The sequence below is a fragment of the Macaca nemestrina genome, chromosome 14 (assembly GCF_043159975.1).
Source record: "Macaca nemestrina isolate mMacNem1 chromosome 14, mMacNem.hap1, whole genome shotgun sequence".
NCBI lineage: Eukaryota > Metazoa > Chordata > Mammalia > Primates > Cercopithecidae > Macaca > Macaca nemestrina.
In genome coordinates this window covers 92,908,290-92,925,965 of record NC_092138.1, presented here as the reverse complement: position 1 = coordinate 92,925,965, position 17,676 = coordinate 92,908,290, and the positions used below count along the sequence as shown (strand labels likewise).

Below are 17,676 nucleotides of genomic sequence, written 5' to 3'. Positions count from 1 at the left end.
TAACTTAACATGCAGATTCCCAGGTCTACCCAGATGTGCTGCATCAAAGTCTCTGGGGGTGGGGTCCAGGAGCCTGCATTTTAAATAAACACCCCAGGTTGCTCCCATGCAAGTGCCCAGACGACCATACTTACAGAAACTCTGAAATAAAGTCATGAAGGGAACAGATGCGAGCGCCCTCTGCTGCTAAAAAGGAGGTTTGGACCTCTTAAGTTTATGACTAGGACATTTCAAGGCAGTTTATTCAGCAAGTGAAACCCCTGGACTAAAGCAAAGAAACAAGACACCTGGAGAGATGAGAGAGGAAGAGGGGCCACGTTCCTTGACAACTTCTGTGCTTCTTTCACCCTATAGTGCCGAGCGAGGCCAAGTTCCCCTGTGTGCAGTCCTGGCCGCTCTGGTCAGTCTGGAGCGCTGTTACACCTTCTCAACCCCACTTCCTAAAAAAACAAATGTGGCTCCCTCAGGCGGGAGGAGAGAGCTTTCTCCTTGGTTTAGCTTTAAAATGATGGCAACTCCCAAAAATGGAAAGCAGGAGCTCAAACAGGTATTTGTATATCAATTGGAACCGACATTCTTCACAATAGCCAAAAGGTGGAAACAACCAAAATGTCCATTGACAGATGAATGGATAAAAACAAGGTGGTGAATGCACACGATGAAATATTATTCAGTCTTAAAAATGAGTGAAATTCTGACTCATGCTACAACATGGAGGAACCTTGAGGACATTATGCTATGTGAAATAAGCCAGACAAATACTACATGATTCCACTTATATGAGGGGCCAGGAATAGTCAAATTCATAGTCAGAAAGTAGAATAGTGTTTCCCAGGGACTAGGGCAGAAGGGAATCCGGACTTATTGTTTCACAGACACAAAGTTTCAGTTTGGGAAGATAAAAGAGTTCCGGAGACCCATAGTGGTGCTGGTTGCACAACAATGTGAGTGTACAGAATGCCACTGAAATGTACACTAAAATGGCAAATTTTGTTATGTATATTTTACCACAATAAAAAAAGTGATAGAAGAAAAAGCAATCAGGCTGAACTTGATGGCTCACGCTTGTAATCTCAGCACTTTGGGAGGTTGAGGCAGGTGGATCATCTGAGGTCAGGAGTTCGAGACCAGCCTGGCTAAGATGGTGAAACCCCGTCTCAACTAAAAATACAAAAATTAGCTGGGCGTGGTGGCCGGCTCCTGCAATCCCAGCTACTCAGGAGGCTGAGGCCGGAGAATCGCTTGAACTCGGGAGGCAGAGGCTGCAGTGAGCAGAGATCGCACCATTGCATCCCAGCCTGGGCGACGAGAGCGAAACTCTGTAACAACAACAACAACAACAACAACAAAACAAAAACAAACAAAAACAACAACAAAAAAAAAAAAAAAAAAAGGAAAGAAAGAAAAGAGAAAGCAGTCAGGTTGGACGCGGTGGTTCCGCTTATAATCCTAGCACTTTGGGAAGCCGAGGCTGACCGATCACCCGAGGTCAGGAGTTTGAGAACAGCCTGGGCAACATGGCGAAACTACGTTTCTGCGAGAAACACAAAACCTAGTCTGGCAAACCTAGTCTGGCATGGTGGTGCGTTCGTGTAGTCCCAGCTACTCGGGAGGTTGGGGTGGGAGGATCGCTTGAGCTCTGGAAGTTAAGGCTGCTGCAGTGAGCCGAAATGGCGCCACTGCACTCCAGCCTGGGCGACAGAGGGAGACCCTGTCTGAAAAAAAAAAATAAATAAAAGAAAGAAAAGAAAACGAAAAAATCGTTAATATCCTCAACTCGAGTGGGAATCTGTAGGGGGCTTACCCATGCCCATGGCTTCCTCATCCCATCGGGAGCTCCCTGAGAACGGGGAAAAGTGCCTCCCCTCTTATCTGCGGGCGCTCAAAGGACCAGCAGAGGGTTTCTTCAGTGGAATACTCTCTGCTCCCCTAGGGCCTGGGCTGGTCACATCCATCGCACTGAAGAGGTTCCCATCCATCGCACTGAGAAGGGTCCCACTGGGGAGCTCCTTCTCCGTCCTATCGAGAGTTATACCAGCGATTGGCGGGGACTGAGCCTCCTGCTTGAGGTAGCTGTTTTTACTCCAAGTCCCCAGGCTCAGGAGCCCTATGCGGACTCAATTTGCTCTCCCGCTTCTCCTCGCCACTCCGAGTTCTGCGGCCCAGAAGTCCAGCGCATCCGCGGGGTGGGCGGGTCCTGGCGGCTGTTTGCCCTCTTCCAACATGGCCGCCGCTGCCTCTGTGACTGGCAGGGTCACGTGGGCAGCCTCGCCTATGAGGTCGCCGGGGCTCTGCCGAACGATTGTCCCTTCCCGGACCCCGTCTCGAGGCGGTGACTGCCGCTGTCAACCCGAGCCTGAGCGATCATGGCAACGGGCTCGGGCGGGGAGAGCGTGGCAGCGGCGGCAGCGGCGGCAGTTTGGTGGCGGGCTGGGGCGGCGGAGCGGCGGCGGCGGCGGCGGCGGCACTGGCACTGGTGCCAGCCCTGAGCGCCATGCGGCGGGGCAGCTCCGAGAGCGAGCTGGCGGCCCGGTGGGAGGCGGAGGCGGTGGCTGCGGCCAAAGCGGCGGCCAAAGCTGAGGCCGAGGCCACAGCGGAGACGGTGGCGGAACAGGTCCGCGTGGACGCGGGCGCGGCCGGGGAACCGGAGCGCAAGGCAGGGGAGGAGCAGCCCAAGGCCCCGGCCCCGGCCCCGGCCCCGGCGCAGCCCAGCGCGGCCGAGGAGGGGGACACCCAGGTGCTTCAGCGGCCGCCGCCCACGCTGCCCCCGTCCAAGCCGAAGCCGGTGCAGGGCCTCTGCCCTCACGGGAAGCCCCGGGGCAAGGGCCGAAGCTGCAAGCGGAGCTCAGGCCACGGTTCCGGCGAGAACGGCTCCCAGCGGCCTGTCACCGTGGACAGCTCCAAGGCCAGGACCTCCTTGGATGCCCTGAAGATCAGCATCCGCCAACTCAAGTGGAAGGAGGTGAGGCCCGGCCCGGCCGCGTAGGCACAGTGGGGTGGACAGGACAACCTCAGAGGTCTCGGCACGGCCCAGGTCAGGTCGGCGGGCGAGGGCTGAGCTCCTGCGGTGCACCACGCTCGGGCCTGCTTGTCAGCCGCAAACCGCTCATCCTTCAAGGCCTACCCCCCACTCAAAATCACTTCCTCCAAGAGGGCTCCCCCAGACCCCTCCAGGTCAAGTTAGCCACTCACTCCTCTGGCTCCCCTGCAGCTCTTTATATGTCTCAGCCATCAGCATTTGCCTCTGCTTGTAGATCTGTGTATGTCTGTCTCCTCCACCAGCTTGTAAGCCCCTGGGGCCTCGGACCCGCTCTCTCATTTCTTCATTGAAGTTATATTTGTTTAGCACTTGCTGTGTGACTCTTGGGCAGAGGAACAGTTTTTATTTTGGAGGCAGACAGGCCTAGGGTCTCACTACACTCTGCTACTTAGCTGTGTGACCTTGAGTAAGTTGCTTCACCTCTTTAGCCTATTACCTTCTCTGTAAAGTGAGGCCAATTTTACTTATCTCATCATCTTGTTAGCATTAGAAGACTCACTGCTTAAGTGTTTTATAGCACAAGTCTGCAATAAATGGTAACTTATGTTACCACTCTCTCCTTTCTCACTTCTTCCACCATCATCACCACCAGCAGCACTACCACTGTCATCATCGTCAGTGTAGGCACCGTATTTTATATTCCAGGCTTGGCATACAGAAGATGTCAGTAAGTGGTGAATCAAAGGGTGAATGAAGACATGAGTTATCATCCCCGAGCCCATTTTAGACTGGCAGGGGATGGGATGAAGCACCAGTGACTATAGAGGTGTCTATTGCAGTTGGCTGAGTGGATAAAGCCATTTGACTTTATTTGCAGCATAGAGGGTATTTAATGTGCTTTCAGGAGTGTCAGGAGTTTGGTTAAGGATAGCTGAGTGTGGACGCAGCCAGTGGTGACAGGGATCTGCCGCAGGTAACAGAGGACTCTGGTACTTAGTCCTGTGCCTTGGCTATGGTAATGGTTTGGTATGGTAATGGTTTCATTAAGTTGGAACATACAGAGAGATGGCCACAGAAAGGATTGATGTAGTCAGAGGGTTGATGTCCCAGTAGGAAATAGTGCATTTGGTTTGGAGGGAAGTCAAGGATCAGGCAGAACCAACTTCCATGTGGACAGGGGTTAGCCACTGGGGAAGTCTGACGCCAAGTGTCTGGGCCCCCAGCCTTGGGGCTTGGGATTCAGAGGGGAAATTTCATGCTGGGGAAACGGGAAAAACAAGGGCAGGCTCTCAGTTCTAAAGTATCTTGGTTTCTAGGCAGGGTCCCAGGTCCAGGCCAGAGATATGAGGGCTAGAAAAGGTACAACTGGACAACTTGTCAGTGCCGTGGTCTTAATGAAGGGAGAATCCAGCTAATAAAACCAGGCTATGGAGTCAGGCTAGGCAGATTGGCCCAAGTGGGGCCTCCACTTAGCTTATCCCTGTGGGAGAGAGAGACATGAAGCAGGCCAGATCTTGTTTGCTAGGAGAGATGGGGCCAGATGGACTCATACATCCCAGCCCAGGTTCATTCACTCATTCTGTAAATGTCCACTGTGGAGGTGCCAAGTTCTTTGCTGGGCCCTGGGAATCAAACATATTTAAGATGTGACCCTTGTGCCCAAGGACTTTATAGTTCAATAGGGAATAAAACACAAGTAAAGGAATAATTGCAGTCATTACAGGGCCATTGCTGCTGCATCCTGAAATGCTCCTTTTTCATTTATTTGCATGGCTTACTCTTGTCAGTTCTTTAGATGATACCTTTCCCATCAGTCTCCAGCCCTTGGTATTTTTTTTTCCCATAGTACTAAACTTTACCTGGCATTATATTATGTATTGCTGTTTATTGTCTGTTTCCCTCACTAGAATGTAAGCTCCATGAGGGCAGGGGCTTTGTTTTGTTTATTGCTGCACCCACAGGTGCTTGGCACATAGAAGTTGCTCAATAGATATTTGTTGAATGAATGAATACATTATGTGATGAGTGTTTCTGTGTGAAAGTAGAAATGCTGCAGGAGGTAGAGAGGGGCACCCCGGAAGGGCTTTCTGGAGGAGATGAACCTGAGCTGAGTCCTGAGTGCTGAAAATGAACTAGAGTTATTTAGGGGCCATAGACTTTAGATCTCTGGTTGCAGGAGTGGTATGGGCAAAGCAGAGGACCTTTCAGGACTTTCAGTATGGCTGGATCATAGCGTGGGAGGTGGAATGGTGAGAGCTGGGGCTACAGAAATGAGCAGGGATCAGATCATGTGCCATGCGATGAGATTTGGACCTGTTTGGGGGAGGAAGGCTATGTGAGCCATTAACGGAATTTTAACGTTCTTCCATTTATCAGGGCAAGTCAGTTAAACCCTTCAGGCCTCAGTTTGCTTATCTGTAAAGTAGGGGCGGGCAGAGCTAGTTCAGTGGTTTCCAGTCTCTCTACTTTGGTAGCCACATAATGGTAATCTTAATCTACGTGAGACTGTTGCACTGGTCATCCCCAGGGGGTAGGCTTTTTCCAGGGCACTACCTGTAACTGCTTCTTCCACCTCTAACCCTGCCTTTTTTTCCCGCTCAGAGAGCACATATAGGTGGCATATAGGTGGAGATGTTGATTCTAGTATATTTTAAAACGTAATTCACTGAGTGTGGTGGCTCATGCCTGTAATTCCAGCTACTTGGGAGGCTGAAGTGGGAGGATCACTTGAGTCCAGGAGCTCAAGGATGCAGTGAGCTATGATTGTGTCACTGGGTGACAGAGCAAGACCCTGTCTCTAAAAAGAAAACTGAAAATTAAAAAAGCAACAATTAGTCTACTATTAGGCTTGTGATTATTACTATCACCCTTCCTCATTAGTGCATGAAGTCCTGAGGGCAGGGGTGGTGGTATCTGACTTATGTCCCTAATGTACAGCACATTCTAGGTGCTCAATAAATATTCATCGAATGAATTATGGAATATTTGCAACAGAGCTTACATCACATCTTGACGCCCTAGAGTGTGGAGGTTGAAAAGTGCCAGAGTAGCTAAACTTTAAAGTTACTTCCTGCTTTAAACTACGATTATAGTATTCTTAGTACCTCCTACAAAGTTGACTGCGTGAAAAGTAACATATATTTATATCCCTGGTACTAACAAAGTGCAAACACATGACCTTTCCTATGCCTGCCTTTCCCCATCTGTTATAAGGTGATATTGGATGAGATCATCTTGAACTCCCAGCGCTGACGTTCTAGGAGCAAGAACTCCTACTGGGGGCTGTGGTGCAAGGGTATGAGCAACAGTACCTCTTGCATACCATGCTGTGTTGCTGTGGGGTTGGAGAGTACTCAGGTGGCTGGCTTTGGTGGGAGTTGATGGGTAGCCCAGGTAAGAAATAAGAATACCAACCAGAGTGAAAGCTGTCTCCTTTTATGGGTACATAGTGGAGGGCTATATATCACTGTCCACTTCAGCAGTGTAGGACTCAGCCAGCATGTGAATTTGGAAGTTTGCTCAGCCGCAGGGCACACAATCTCCCTTCCTTTTTCACTTTTTTTTTTTTTTTTTAAGACAGGGTGTCCTTCTGTCACCCAGGCTGGAGTGCAGTGGTGCGATCTTGGCTCACTGCAATCTCACTGCAACCTCCGCCTCCCAGGTTCAAGCAGTTCTCCTGCCTCAGCCTCCAGAGTAGCTGAGATTACAGGCACATGTCACCATTCCTGGCTGCTTTTTGTATTTTTAATAGAGATGGGGTTTCACCATGATGGCCAGACTGGTCTTGAACTCCTGACCTCAAGTGATCCACCTGCCTCGGCCTCTCAAAGTGCTGGGATTACAGGCATGAGCCACCACCCTGGCTCCTTTTTCACTTTTCTTTATTCCACATATATTTAACAACAACAACAACAACAACAACACGATAATAAATCTTTATCTAGTTCTTACTCTGTTCCAGGTGCATTTTATTTTATTTTTTTATTTTTTATTTTTTTTTGTTTGTTTTTTGAGACGGAGTCTTGCTCTGCCGCCCAGGCTGGGGTGCAGTGGCCGGATCTCAGCTCACTGCAAGCTCCGCCTCCCAGGTTTACGCCATTCTCCTGCCTCAGCCTCCCGAGTAGCTGGGACTACAGGCGCCTGCCACCTCACCCGGCTACTTTTTTGTATTTTTTAGTAGAGACGGGGTTTCACCGTGTTAGCCAGGATGGTCTCGATCTCCTGACCTCGTGATCCGCCCGTCTCGGCCTCCCAAAGTGCTGGGATTACAGGCTTGAGCCACCGTGCCCGGCCCAGGTGCATTTTAAGTGCGCTACACATATACAATTATTTGATTCTCTCAACAACTCAGTAAAGTAAGTGCCTTATTGTGTCCATTCTACAGACGAAAAAATTGAAGTACACAGAGGTTAACTTACTCAAGGCCACACAGCTAGTAAGGGACAGAGCTAGCATTTGAAATAGGCATTCCTTTTGAAACCAGGCTTCAATTCTGTGCTCTCTATTGGTAAACGCTGGGCTGGAGGTTGCAGATGTAGATGTGAACAGGATATACTCCTTGCCCTCCAGGAGCTTCTGGTGTAGGAGGAAGAATAAATGCAAACAGACAGTTACAGTTTGGTCTGGGAGGTGAGTGAGTCAAGGACGTTCCATACAGAGTAGAAACAACAAGGCAGGCAGTATGGACCAGGTTTTATATGCAGGATGGGATGATGGCAACTTAGGGAGCGTGTGGGGGAGTAGAGAGCAATGAAGAAGGAGCCAGATCACAGAGCATGTTGAAGGCCATGCCAAGAAGCTTGCACTTCTGACTGAATTTGATCACAGATTGCTTGCCATATATAGACCCAGCCTCCCTTGCCCACTCTCCTTCAGTCCCAAGTGAACCATGCCAGCCCTCAGATGATTCAGTTTGCAGTCATACCCGTTCTGGCCAGGTCTAATTTAACTGTGTCCACAATGTTAAATTTGTTTCTGAAAGGGAAGAATCACAGATGTTAGCTCTGTAAACTTGTAGACAAGACTGGAGTTACTCTCAAATAGCAAAATCATGTCTACAGAGTCACCACTAAAGTTGCACCATGAAAGAAAGGCATGATTTCTGGTTCACAGCAGATGCTCAATGTTTATGGATTTGTATGGTCTTCTTCCTGTCCTGTGAAGACTCCCCATCCCCCTGGATTCTTCTGTCATTTTGCTACCATCGTTAAAAAACAGCTTAGAGGAAAGACACCATAGAGAGTAGATGCCACGTTTGTTGTCAGCTGCCCTCCGTGGAGATGTAGGTATATACACACTGTGCATATGCATGCAGTGGTGCCATGGTCACCAGCTAATGTGAATGAGGTCTCAGAGATTTCACAGCAGGACCTTTGTTGATGATGGTTTGAATAAGCCCCTGTCCTGAGATCTGTTACAGTATAAAGTCTTTGTTTCAGAGACTCCAAATCAGGCATTGTTCCCTGAAATTTACCCAGCCTTTCTTTAGAACAAGTATACAGTTACTATATCATCCTACTTACAATTTATATAATATTAGTTACTGTTTATTAAATATGGGTTATGTGCAAGGCATTGTACTGTTTTATGCTCATGAAAAATTGTATTGAGAGGCTGAGGCATGAGAATTGCTTGAACCTGGGAGGTGGAGGTTGCAGTGAGCTGAGATCGCGCCACTGCACTTCAGCCGGGGTGACAGAGTGAGACTCTGTCTCAAAAAAAAAAATTGTGCTGAGTATTTACTATGCATTATTTATTTAATCCTTGCAACAACCCTCTAAAATAGACTACATTATCATCTTCAACTTACAGATGAGGGAACTGAGGCTTAGAGAGGGGCTGGTACAGGGCCAGCCTGTGGCCACATGATAACCAGTGGCAGAGCCATCCAGGGCCTGAACTTGTAGCCAGTTTTCAATCATATAGCTTCTTCTTTGCTAATCCTTTGCTAAAAACCATTGGGCAAGGAGTTATTCTGTTATCATCAGTATCATCATTACTATTCTTAAGTAACAACAGAAGAAACTGAGGTGGGCACAGCAAGTAAATGAGAAAGGGTTCAAACAGTCTTTTTTTGTTCCATAACCCACTTTTAAGTGTTTTATGATTCTCTACTTCTTAACCTTCCCATTCCTCATTTGACCATAACTCAAGTGACCTTGGAGTTGGTCAGAATCAGGAGAGCAATAATGCAAATAGGACTTAAAATAAAACACACTGAAATATATCCTGCCTGGCAGAGGGAGCATTTGGTGCCTGTGCCTTCCAAATCCTGTCTTGCTGCTGCCCGCAGGGGAGATGTGATTCCTGTGCCATTTGACTAGCCGGGTTGCCTTCCTCCTCTGTGGAATGTGAGCCTGCTATTTGAATCTTTCTGTCTCGGATTCCTTCTGGAAGAAGGTAGAGTATAAAATGAAATATTGGGTAGTCTAATCTTTCCTCCCTTTCTATTTTCAATGATCACCATTGCGGCTTACTGCCCATTTTTTAAAAAATAGCACCATATTTAAAAACACTGTATGCCCTACTCCATCAAATGTTCTCCTTTCACAGATATGTTATTTTAATGTCTAATCTATTATAATTTTTCCTTTGCAATTAAACTTGTCATAACATAAAAATCACAGTTCACTACCACTGTTATTTGAACCATACAATCCGGGTAATAGCTTCATGAATCCATGCCAACTCCTTAAACAATCCTTTAAAAGACAATAAATTCAAGGGGCTCACATTCAAGCTCTATAACTCCTATAAATTAAAATCATGCTCGTGTGTTTTTAAGCAGGTGTTGTAATGGTTAGGCTGTTTTCTGTGTTATGAAACATACAGTATTTGTGCCACAATTTTGGTAGTGTTTTGGATGGTTTTGTATCAGCAGAAGTTTAAGACAAAAATTCAATCATACGTTTTATTTTTTATTTAAATCTGTTCTTGAACATATTGTGAAAGTAATCGACCACTGTTTAAGTGCCTTCTCTCAAGGGGAAGTGTTGTGTTTTGTAGTTGGCATGGGCTTTGAAATCAGACAGATGTGGGTTAAAATTCTTGCCTCTGATTGCTTGTGTGACAAAACTCTGTACTAAATACAGAACCTCTCTGAGACTCAGTTTCTTCAGTTGTAGCAATGGGCTAGTGCTATCTATCTCACATAATTTTTGTGAGAGTAAATGAAGGAATGTATGTAAATGTCCTTAACCCAGTGCTTGGCACACTGTAGGTATTCAGTTAGTGTTGATTCTTTTCTTTCTATCATGTAATTGCAGGCATTGGTTATTTGATCTATTTTTTCTTAAACAGGGGGAAAATTTAATATTAAATGTAGTCCATATATGTAGGTTACTGGTTAGTCAGAGCAGGTATGACCAGCTAATCTGACTCATCTAATAGATATTTTGAGATCTACTTTGTGCCAGGCTGTATTTGGGATCTTGGGGATACAGCAGATGACACAGCCACTCACAGATGGCTGCAGTGTAAGGGACAGTTGCATTTTGAGTGAATGTCAACTTGATATAGTCTAGGTTTAAGATGTTAAAAATAACACTGATTTCATGTTTTTGTTCTTTTTAAATCAATTATACTTTTAAAGTTTCCTGAGTCTAATTGAATGTTTTTAAGTCTCCATTCTGGACCTGGTGCCTATCTCATACTTTGGTTTTTGTTTGTTTGTTTGTTTGAGATGGAGTCTTGCTCCATTGCCCAGGTTGGAGTGCAGCGGGGCGATCTCGGCTCACTGCCATCTCTGCCTCCTGGGTTCAAGCGATTCTCCTCCCTCAGCCTCCTGAGTAGCTGGGACTACAGGCGCCTGCCACCATGCCCAGCTAATTTTTCTATTTTTGGTAGAGATGGAGTTTTACCATGTTGGCCAGGCTGGTCTTGAACTCCTGACCTCAGATGATCTGCCCGCCTTGGCCTCCCAAAGTGGTGGGATTACAGGCGTGAGCCACCTCGCCTGGCCTGTCTCATACCTTGGTATGTTAATTATATTCATCACCACGGGAAACTCATTTTAGCCGTTGGAGTGACATCAGTATCTTGACTTTGGGTTTCACAGGGAAAACAGATGTTATTCTACATGAACGTACCCACCAGCTATGCGGAAAAGACACACATTTCCTGGGTCACGTAGTGGCTCTGTGCCCCTGACAAGTTGCTTTACCTCATCTCTAAGACTGAGTATAAAATACTAGCTAGTTGTTGTGAGGATGAAGTCAGAACATTTTGAAAGTGCCTGGCACTTTAAAGTAAGAATACATGTTGGTTTGGCTTTCCCTCTGGTGAATCTCTATGACATCTTAATTACATTTTGTAACAGAAAAATGGATGGTGTGAACAGGCAGATGAGCTTGCCATCCTCTAATTAGGTTTGAACCCCTCCTTTCCTTGTGGTTGCTCCTCTGAAGCCGAGTCATGTCCCTGAGATTCCTCCACAGAGGTTATTGTTTTGCTGGAGAGAATGATTAGCTTTCTCTATTCCAGGTGGACTTGGATCTCTCCTTCCTCCTCATATCAAATTGTGCATTGCCAGCTGCCATTTGCATGCATGTTTGTTTCCCTGGGTGTTTCTGAACCATTAGCTAGTAATTTTTATAAATGCTTTATAAGTCCTAGCAGGCATTTCTGGTGGCTTCCTTCCCTCTCCCACATGCTTCTCTGTCATCTGAATAAAACCTTCGCACCCTTAATGAAGCTGGGAGAATAGGCAGTTTATCTCCTGTGTAGTCTTCCCTGGGTATAGCTTTGCTTTTCAAATAAGTTCCTCAGTACATCTGCCTAGAACTCTGATGAAGGCCAGTTTTCCTATTTTGTTCCTTATACTCACTGGGAGATTCTATTTCTCATTGTGTCAGAACTGTGGGCTATTGGAATTTTAAAAAGCAACAGTGGACCATTTTTTTGGACATCTTAGATTGTGTATAAATAACTTTATTCCAATTCCAGAAACAATATGTGCTTATAAAAATTTATACAGTTCCCAAGCATATAAAGTAAAAACTGAAGCAAACCACCTACCCCATCCTCCTTCCTTTCCCTCTTTCCCTCTAATTCCATTTCTGAGAGGTGACACCAGAATCCCAATATGTATCTTTACAGACTTTTTTCTTGTTTTTCGAGATGGAGTCTTGCTCTGTTGCCCAGGCTGGAGTGCAGTGACGCAATCTTGGCTCACTGCAACCTCTGCCTCCCGGGTTCAAGCAATTTTTCTGCCTCGGTCTCCCAAGTAGCTGGGATTATAGGCACATGCCACTACACCTGGCTAATTTTTGTATTTTTAGTAGAGACAAGGTTTCACCATGTTAACCAGGCTGGTCTCGAACTCCTGACCTTGTGATCTGCATGTCTTGGCCTCTCAAAGTGCTGAGATTACAGGTGTGAGCCACTGTGCCTGGCCCAGATTTTTTTCTTATTCTTGTATGCATCAGGATGGCTATACTGTGCTGTAGTAAAAACCACGAAATAGCAGTGGCTTAATACAACCAAAGTTTATTTCTTGCCCATGCTATGGGTTCAATGGGGGCTGGTGGTGTTGGGGAGCAGGGGTCTCTCATCATCTTGGTTATTGAGATTGCGGTCTCCCATTATGACACCTGCTTCCATGAGTCACTGAGGGACGGAAGAGCATGTGGTAGTGAATTTGCACTGGTTTTTAAAACGTCTACCCAGAAGTGATGCATCACTTTGGCTCACATTTGATTCGCTGAAGCAAGTTACATGGCCGTGGCTAACCTCAGAGGGATGGGGGATGCGCGGTCCCACCATGAGGGTGTAAAGAGGAGAATCAGGCTATTTGGTAAACTGTGCTAATTACCACCATGATATCATATGTAGAGATACAAATATATGCTTTATATAAATATAAATATACACATATTTTATTTTTTCTTTCTAGAGAGGGTCTTGCTCCATCGCCCAGGCTGGAGTGTAGTGGCGCAATCTGGGCTCACTGCAACCTCTGCCTCCTGGGCTCAAACCATCCTCCCACCTCAGTTCCCCTTGCCCCCCAGGAGCTGGGACTACAGGTGCACACCATGCCCAGCTAATTTTTTGTATTTTTTATATTTTTATAATGTAGAGAGACAGCATTGTGCTATGTTGCCCAAGCTAGTCTCCTGGGCTCAAGTGATTATCCTGCCTCGGCCTCCCAAAGTGCTGGGATTACAGGTGTGAGCCACTGTACCTAGCAGATATTTCATTTTTTAAAATGCTGCAGTGATACCGTGTATATAGTGTTTGGCAACTGCTTTTTTATCAGTACCTCATATACATCTTTCTCTGTTAGTATACATAGATTCATTTCATTTTAACAACCTAATTGTCAATTTTATGGATGTACCACAATTTATTGATGGATGTTGTTTGTATGTGTTTTCTTTGCTATTACAAAGAGTGGTGCAATAAACATCGCTCTTCAGACAATTTTTTTTTTTTTTGAGATGGAGTCTCAGTCCGTCACCCAGGCTGGAGTGCAGTAGCATTATCTTGGCTCACTGCAACCTCTGCCTCCCAGGTTCAAGCGATTCTCACGCCTCAGCCTCCAGAGTAGCTGGGATTACAGGCGTGTGCCACTACATCTAGCTAATTTTTGTATTTTTAGTAAAGACGGGATTTCACCATGTTGGCTGAGCTGCTCTTGAACTCCTGACCTCAAGTGATCTGCTTCCCTTGGCCTCCCAAAGTGTTGGGATTCCAGGTGTGAGCCACTGCACCTGGCCTTTTCAGACATTTTAAGTATGTATATGTGCAAATACTTCTGTAGAATGAATTCCTAGGAATTGTTGGGTCAAGGGGCATATGTACTTTACGTTTTGATTGTTACTATCAAATTGCCCTCAGCAGTGTTTGAGACTGCGTGTTTTTGCATATCTGCTCCAATACTCTATACTATTCATCTTGTGTATCTTTGTCAGACTGACAAGTAAAAATGTGTTCTTTTAATTTACATTTCTCTGATTGTCAACAAGGTTAAACTTATTTGCATAAGTTAGTTCGTCATTTATCTTGCTTCATCTGTGAAATGACTGAATCTATTTTTTATTCATTTTATCTTTTGGGTTGTTTTGTTTGTGTTTTTTCTTATTGGTTTGTAAATATTATGGTTACTTTTTATCTCATATGCATTGTAAATATTTCCCACTGTTAGTTATTTAAATGTCTACCAAATAATCATTTGCCTTGCATGATCTACATTACAAGTAAAAAATTTCTTCTCATTCACTAAAAACAGTCCTTAATTGCTTTTGACTTGTTAGCTTCAGAAGGCAGAAGAAACACATAATTCTACCTTCAGGTGCTATAAAATACCTAGTGAATTAAGAGGTTGTGTGGAGAGCCTTAGAGTTTTACATGTCCCTGGAACTGGATATTTTATATGAAACTTTCACATAGATTTATCTAACATGACTTTGACTTTGTGTAGTAAGTATGGTAGATTTTATTATTTCTGTTGTACAGATGTCCCTGCATCTATAGATTTGGGTTTGAATCCCCATCACGTATTAGTTCTGTCACATGGGGCATCATGGTACTTAGGGGGTTGTTCCATGTTAATCATATATGTAACATGTATGGCGAAGTCAGTACGCAATCAGTGTTTGTTCTCTTTCAACTCTTCCACCCTTCAGAGGTGTCAAGAGGCACACAGCTTAGATCTAGAGGCTGGCTCTCCTGGCTTGTAGGCCAGGTCTTATTCTAGTGTACTGTATTGCTCCTCTGAAGAGAGTGTGAGTTCCTGGCCCCTTTAGAAATAAGACCATCAGAAGTTAGTGTTTACATAAGTCCTTCAGTGCAGGACTGGGCTTTGAGCCTGGATGTTAGTTTTATTTAAAAAGCACATTTCTCACGTATATAAATAATCCTTGTACATTGCTTAAAAATTTGGAAAAAAATATTTTTAAAACATTTATAGCCCTACAATTGAGATGCAATGACTGCTTTCATGTTGAAGCATTTCTTTCCAGTATTTCTTCTGGGCATATATATTTTTTGTTTTACAAATCTGATATAATTTTATTATATCATTAGCATTAATACCCACGTTATAATTTAAACATTTTTCATTGCCATACAACTTTTCATCAATGTCATTTTAATTGCTGTAAAATATTTAATTCAGTGGGATGTATTTCATTATTTATTTTCCTGGCATTAAATGTTTAGATTGAACCTTTTATTAAAAATTATTCAAGAATGTGATTCCTTCCTATATTTCGTATTATTTTCTTTTTCTTTCTTTTTTGTCTTTAGAGACAAGGTTTCACTCTGTTGCTGAGGCTGGAGTACAGCGGCATGAACATAGCTCACTGCACCCTTGAACTCCTGGCCTCAAGTGATCCTTCCGCCCCAGCCTCCAAACTAGCTAGGACTAAAGGTGTGCACCCCCATGTCCAGCTAATTTATGTACTTTTTTTTTTTTTTTTTTTTTGTAGAGATTGGTTCTCTATGTGTTGCCCAGGCTGGTCTTGAACTCTTGGCCTCAATGATCCTCTGTCTTCAGCCTCCCGGATTGCTAGGATAACAGATGTGCATCACTGCACCCAGCATATTTGATATTATTTTCTTAAGATAACTTTCCGAAAATGAAATAATTAGACCACAGGGAATATGCATTTTAAGGCTTTTGGAATATATGGCCAAATTGCTTTTCAAAATAGTTTTAGCAATTTATGCTCAACTCTGTGAGGGTTCCTATAAATACTTACTTTTGAAGAATATAATGACAAATACTGGAGAAGAGAGTGAAACAAACGAATCTTCTCTAACCTGTGGGTCCTGTCTTCCCCAAATACTTAATTCTAATAATCAGTGCATAGTTCAAAGCAGAGCATTTCGCTATGGCTATTTTGGTGTGGCCACTAGGCCTAATTTGAAACAGCCATATCAAAATGTAAACTCACTCTTTTTAATTTTCAAATAATGTATTCAGTAGACATGCTTGGCTTTCTCTTTATCCTTGACCTTCTTTTTTTATTTTTTAAATAAATAAAAAGAGGTGGTATCTCACTATGTTGCCCAGGCTAGTCGTGAATGCCTAGCCTCAAGTAATCCTTCCACCTCGGCCTCCCAAAGTGCTGGGATTCTAGGCATGAGCCACTGCACCTGGCTCATCCTTGACCTTCTCATTACTTCTAACTCCTTATGTCATCCCTGATTTTCTACTCAGAGGTAAAGCTTAAGCGTTTCACATACTTTGGAAGTTTTATTGCTAAAAGTTTTGATAGGCGATTTCTTTCTTTCTTTCTTTCTTTTTTTGAGACAGAGTCTCGCTCTGTCACCCAGGCTGGAGTGCAGTGGCATGATCTCTGCTCACTGCAACCTCCACCTCTTGGGTTCATGCCATTCTCCTGCCTCAGCCTCCTGAGTAGCTGGGACTACAGGCGCCTGCCACCACGCCCAGCTAATTTTTTGTGTTTTTAGTAGAGACGGGGTTTCACTGTGTCAGCAAGGATGGTCTTGATCTCCTGACCTCGTGATCCGCCCGCCTTGGCCTCCCAAAGTGCTGGGATTACAGGCGTGAGCCACCGCACCCAGCCAGTTTTGATAGGTGATTTCTTAGGTTTTGTCAAAATATCTCTGGTGTTAAAGAAAAAGAGGGGGAAGGGTTTATATTAAGAGCTGCATTAAAATGTCATTGCCATCATTAGCTGTTAGGGAAATGAAAATCAAAACCACAGTGAAATACCACTTCATACCTATTGGGTTATTTATAATAAATAAGACAGATAGTACATGTTGGCGAGGCAGTGGAGAAATTGGAACCCTCATACACTCTTGGTGGGACTGTAAAATGGTGCAGCCATTTTGAAAAAACAGTTTGGCAGTTCCTCAAATGTTAAACATCCTAGCAGTTCACTCCTGATATATACCCAAGAGAAACCCATGAGAAACGAAAACATATGTGCACATAACAACTTGTACACTAATGTTCATAGTAGCATTATTCACAATAGCCAGAAAGTGGAAACAATCTAAATGTCCATCAATTAGTGGATAAATAAAATATGGTATATCCAAGCAGCGGAATATTATTCAGCCATAACGAGGAATGAAGTACTGACACATCCTACAACTTGGATGAACCTTGAAAACATTATCCTAAGTGAAAGAAGCCAGGCACAAAGACCACATATTGTGTGATTTCATTTATATGAAGTATTCAGAACAGGGAAATCTGTAGAGACAGAAAATAAATTAGTGGTTGCCTAGAGCTAGAGGTAGGAGAGAAGTTTGGTGGGGGAGGCGGGGAGTGGTTGCTAGTGGCTACGAGGTTTCTTTTTGGGGTAATAAAAATGTTCTAAAATTGATTGTAGTGTTGGTGGCACAACTATGAGTATATTAAAAACCATTGAATTGTACACTTTAAATGGGTTGATTGTATGGTATGTGAAAGATATTTCAATAAAGCTGTTAAAAATGCTATATGCTTATCCAGTTCTCATCATTGAACAGTACTTGTTTCCTAGGTAGTAATTGGCAATATGCATTAGGAACTGAAGTTCTGTGCCGCCTGTTAATTTTGCATTGCAAATATTGCCCATTACAGGTACACTGGCTCCTTGGATGCCTGTAGCTACTGCAATCCTGTTCTGGTTGCATAAGGTAGTATGCAACATGGTTAAAGCTGTAACAGCACTCTAAACTTTTCTTCATAAGAATGAGTTTTGCTTTTTTCGGGGAAATTTTGAATATTTTCCTGA

At 44.4% G+C, this 17,676-nt stretch overlaps 1 protein-coding gene and 1 long non-coding RNA gene across 3 annotated transcripts in view; one reads left to right on the top strand and one right to left on the bottom strand.

Moving 5' to 3' along the window:
* Positions 1-208: 208 nt before the first annotated feature.
* LOC105487162 (uncharacterized) lies at positions 209-2,205 on the bottom strand. Its single transcript, XR_011612838.1, has 2 exons — positions 1,805-2,205; positions 209-440 (listed from the first exon to the last, which is right to left on the bottom strand). It is a non-coding gene; the product is annotated as an uncharacterized lncRNA (long non-coding RNA).
* A 128-nt stretch (positions 2,206-2,333) lies between these two features.
* The window catches only part of LOC105487164 (tubulin tyrosine ligase like 11), a 273,149-nt gene continuing 257,806 nt past the window's right edge, over positions 2,334-17,676 (top strand). The window contains exon 1 of one of the 2 annotated variants that reach the window (XM_011750504.3): positions 2,334-2,962. In XM_011750504.3, coding sequence (XP_011748806.2) covers positions 2,495-2,962 — 468 coding nt within the window. In that variant the 5' untranslated portion in view covers positions 2,334-2,494. The remainder of the gene's footprint in view (positions 2,963-17,676) is intronic. The other variant, XM_071078272.1, reaches the window with a different exon arrangement.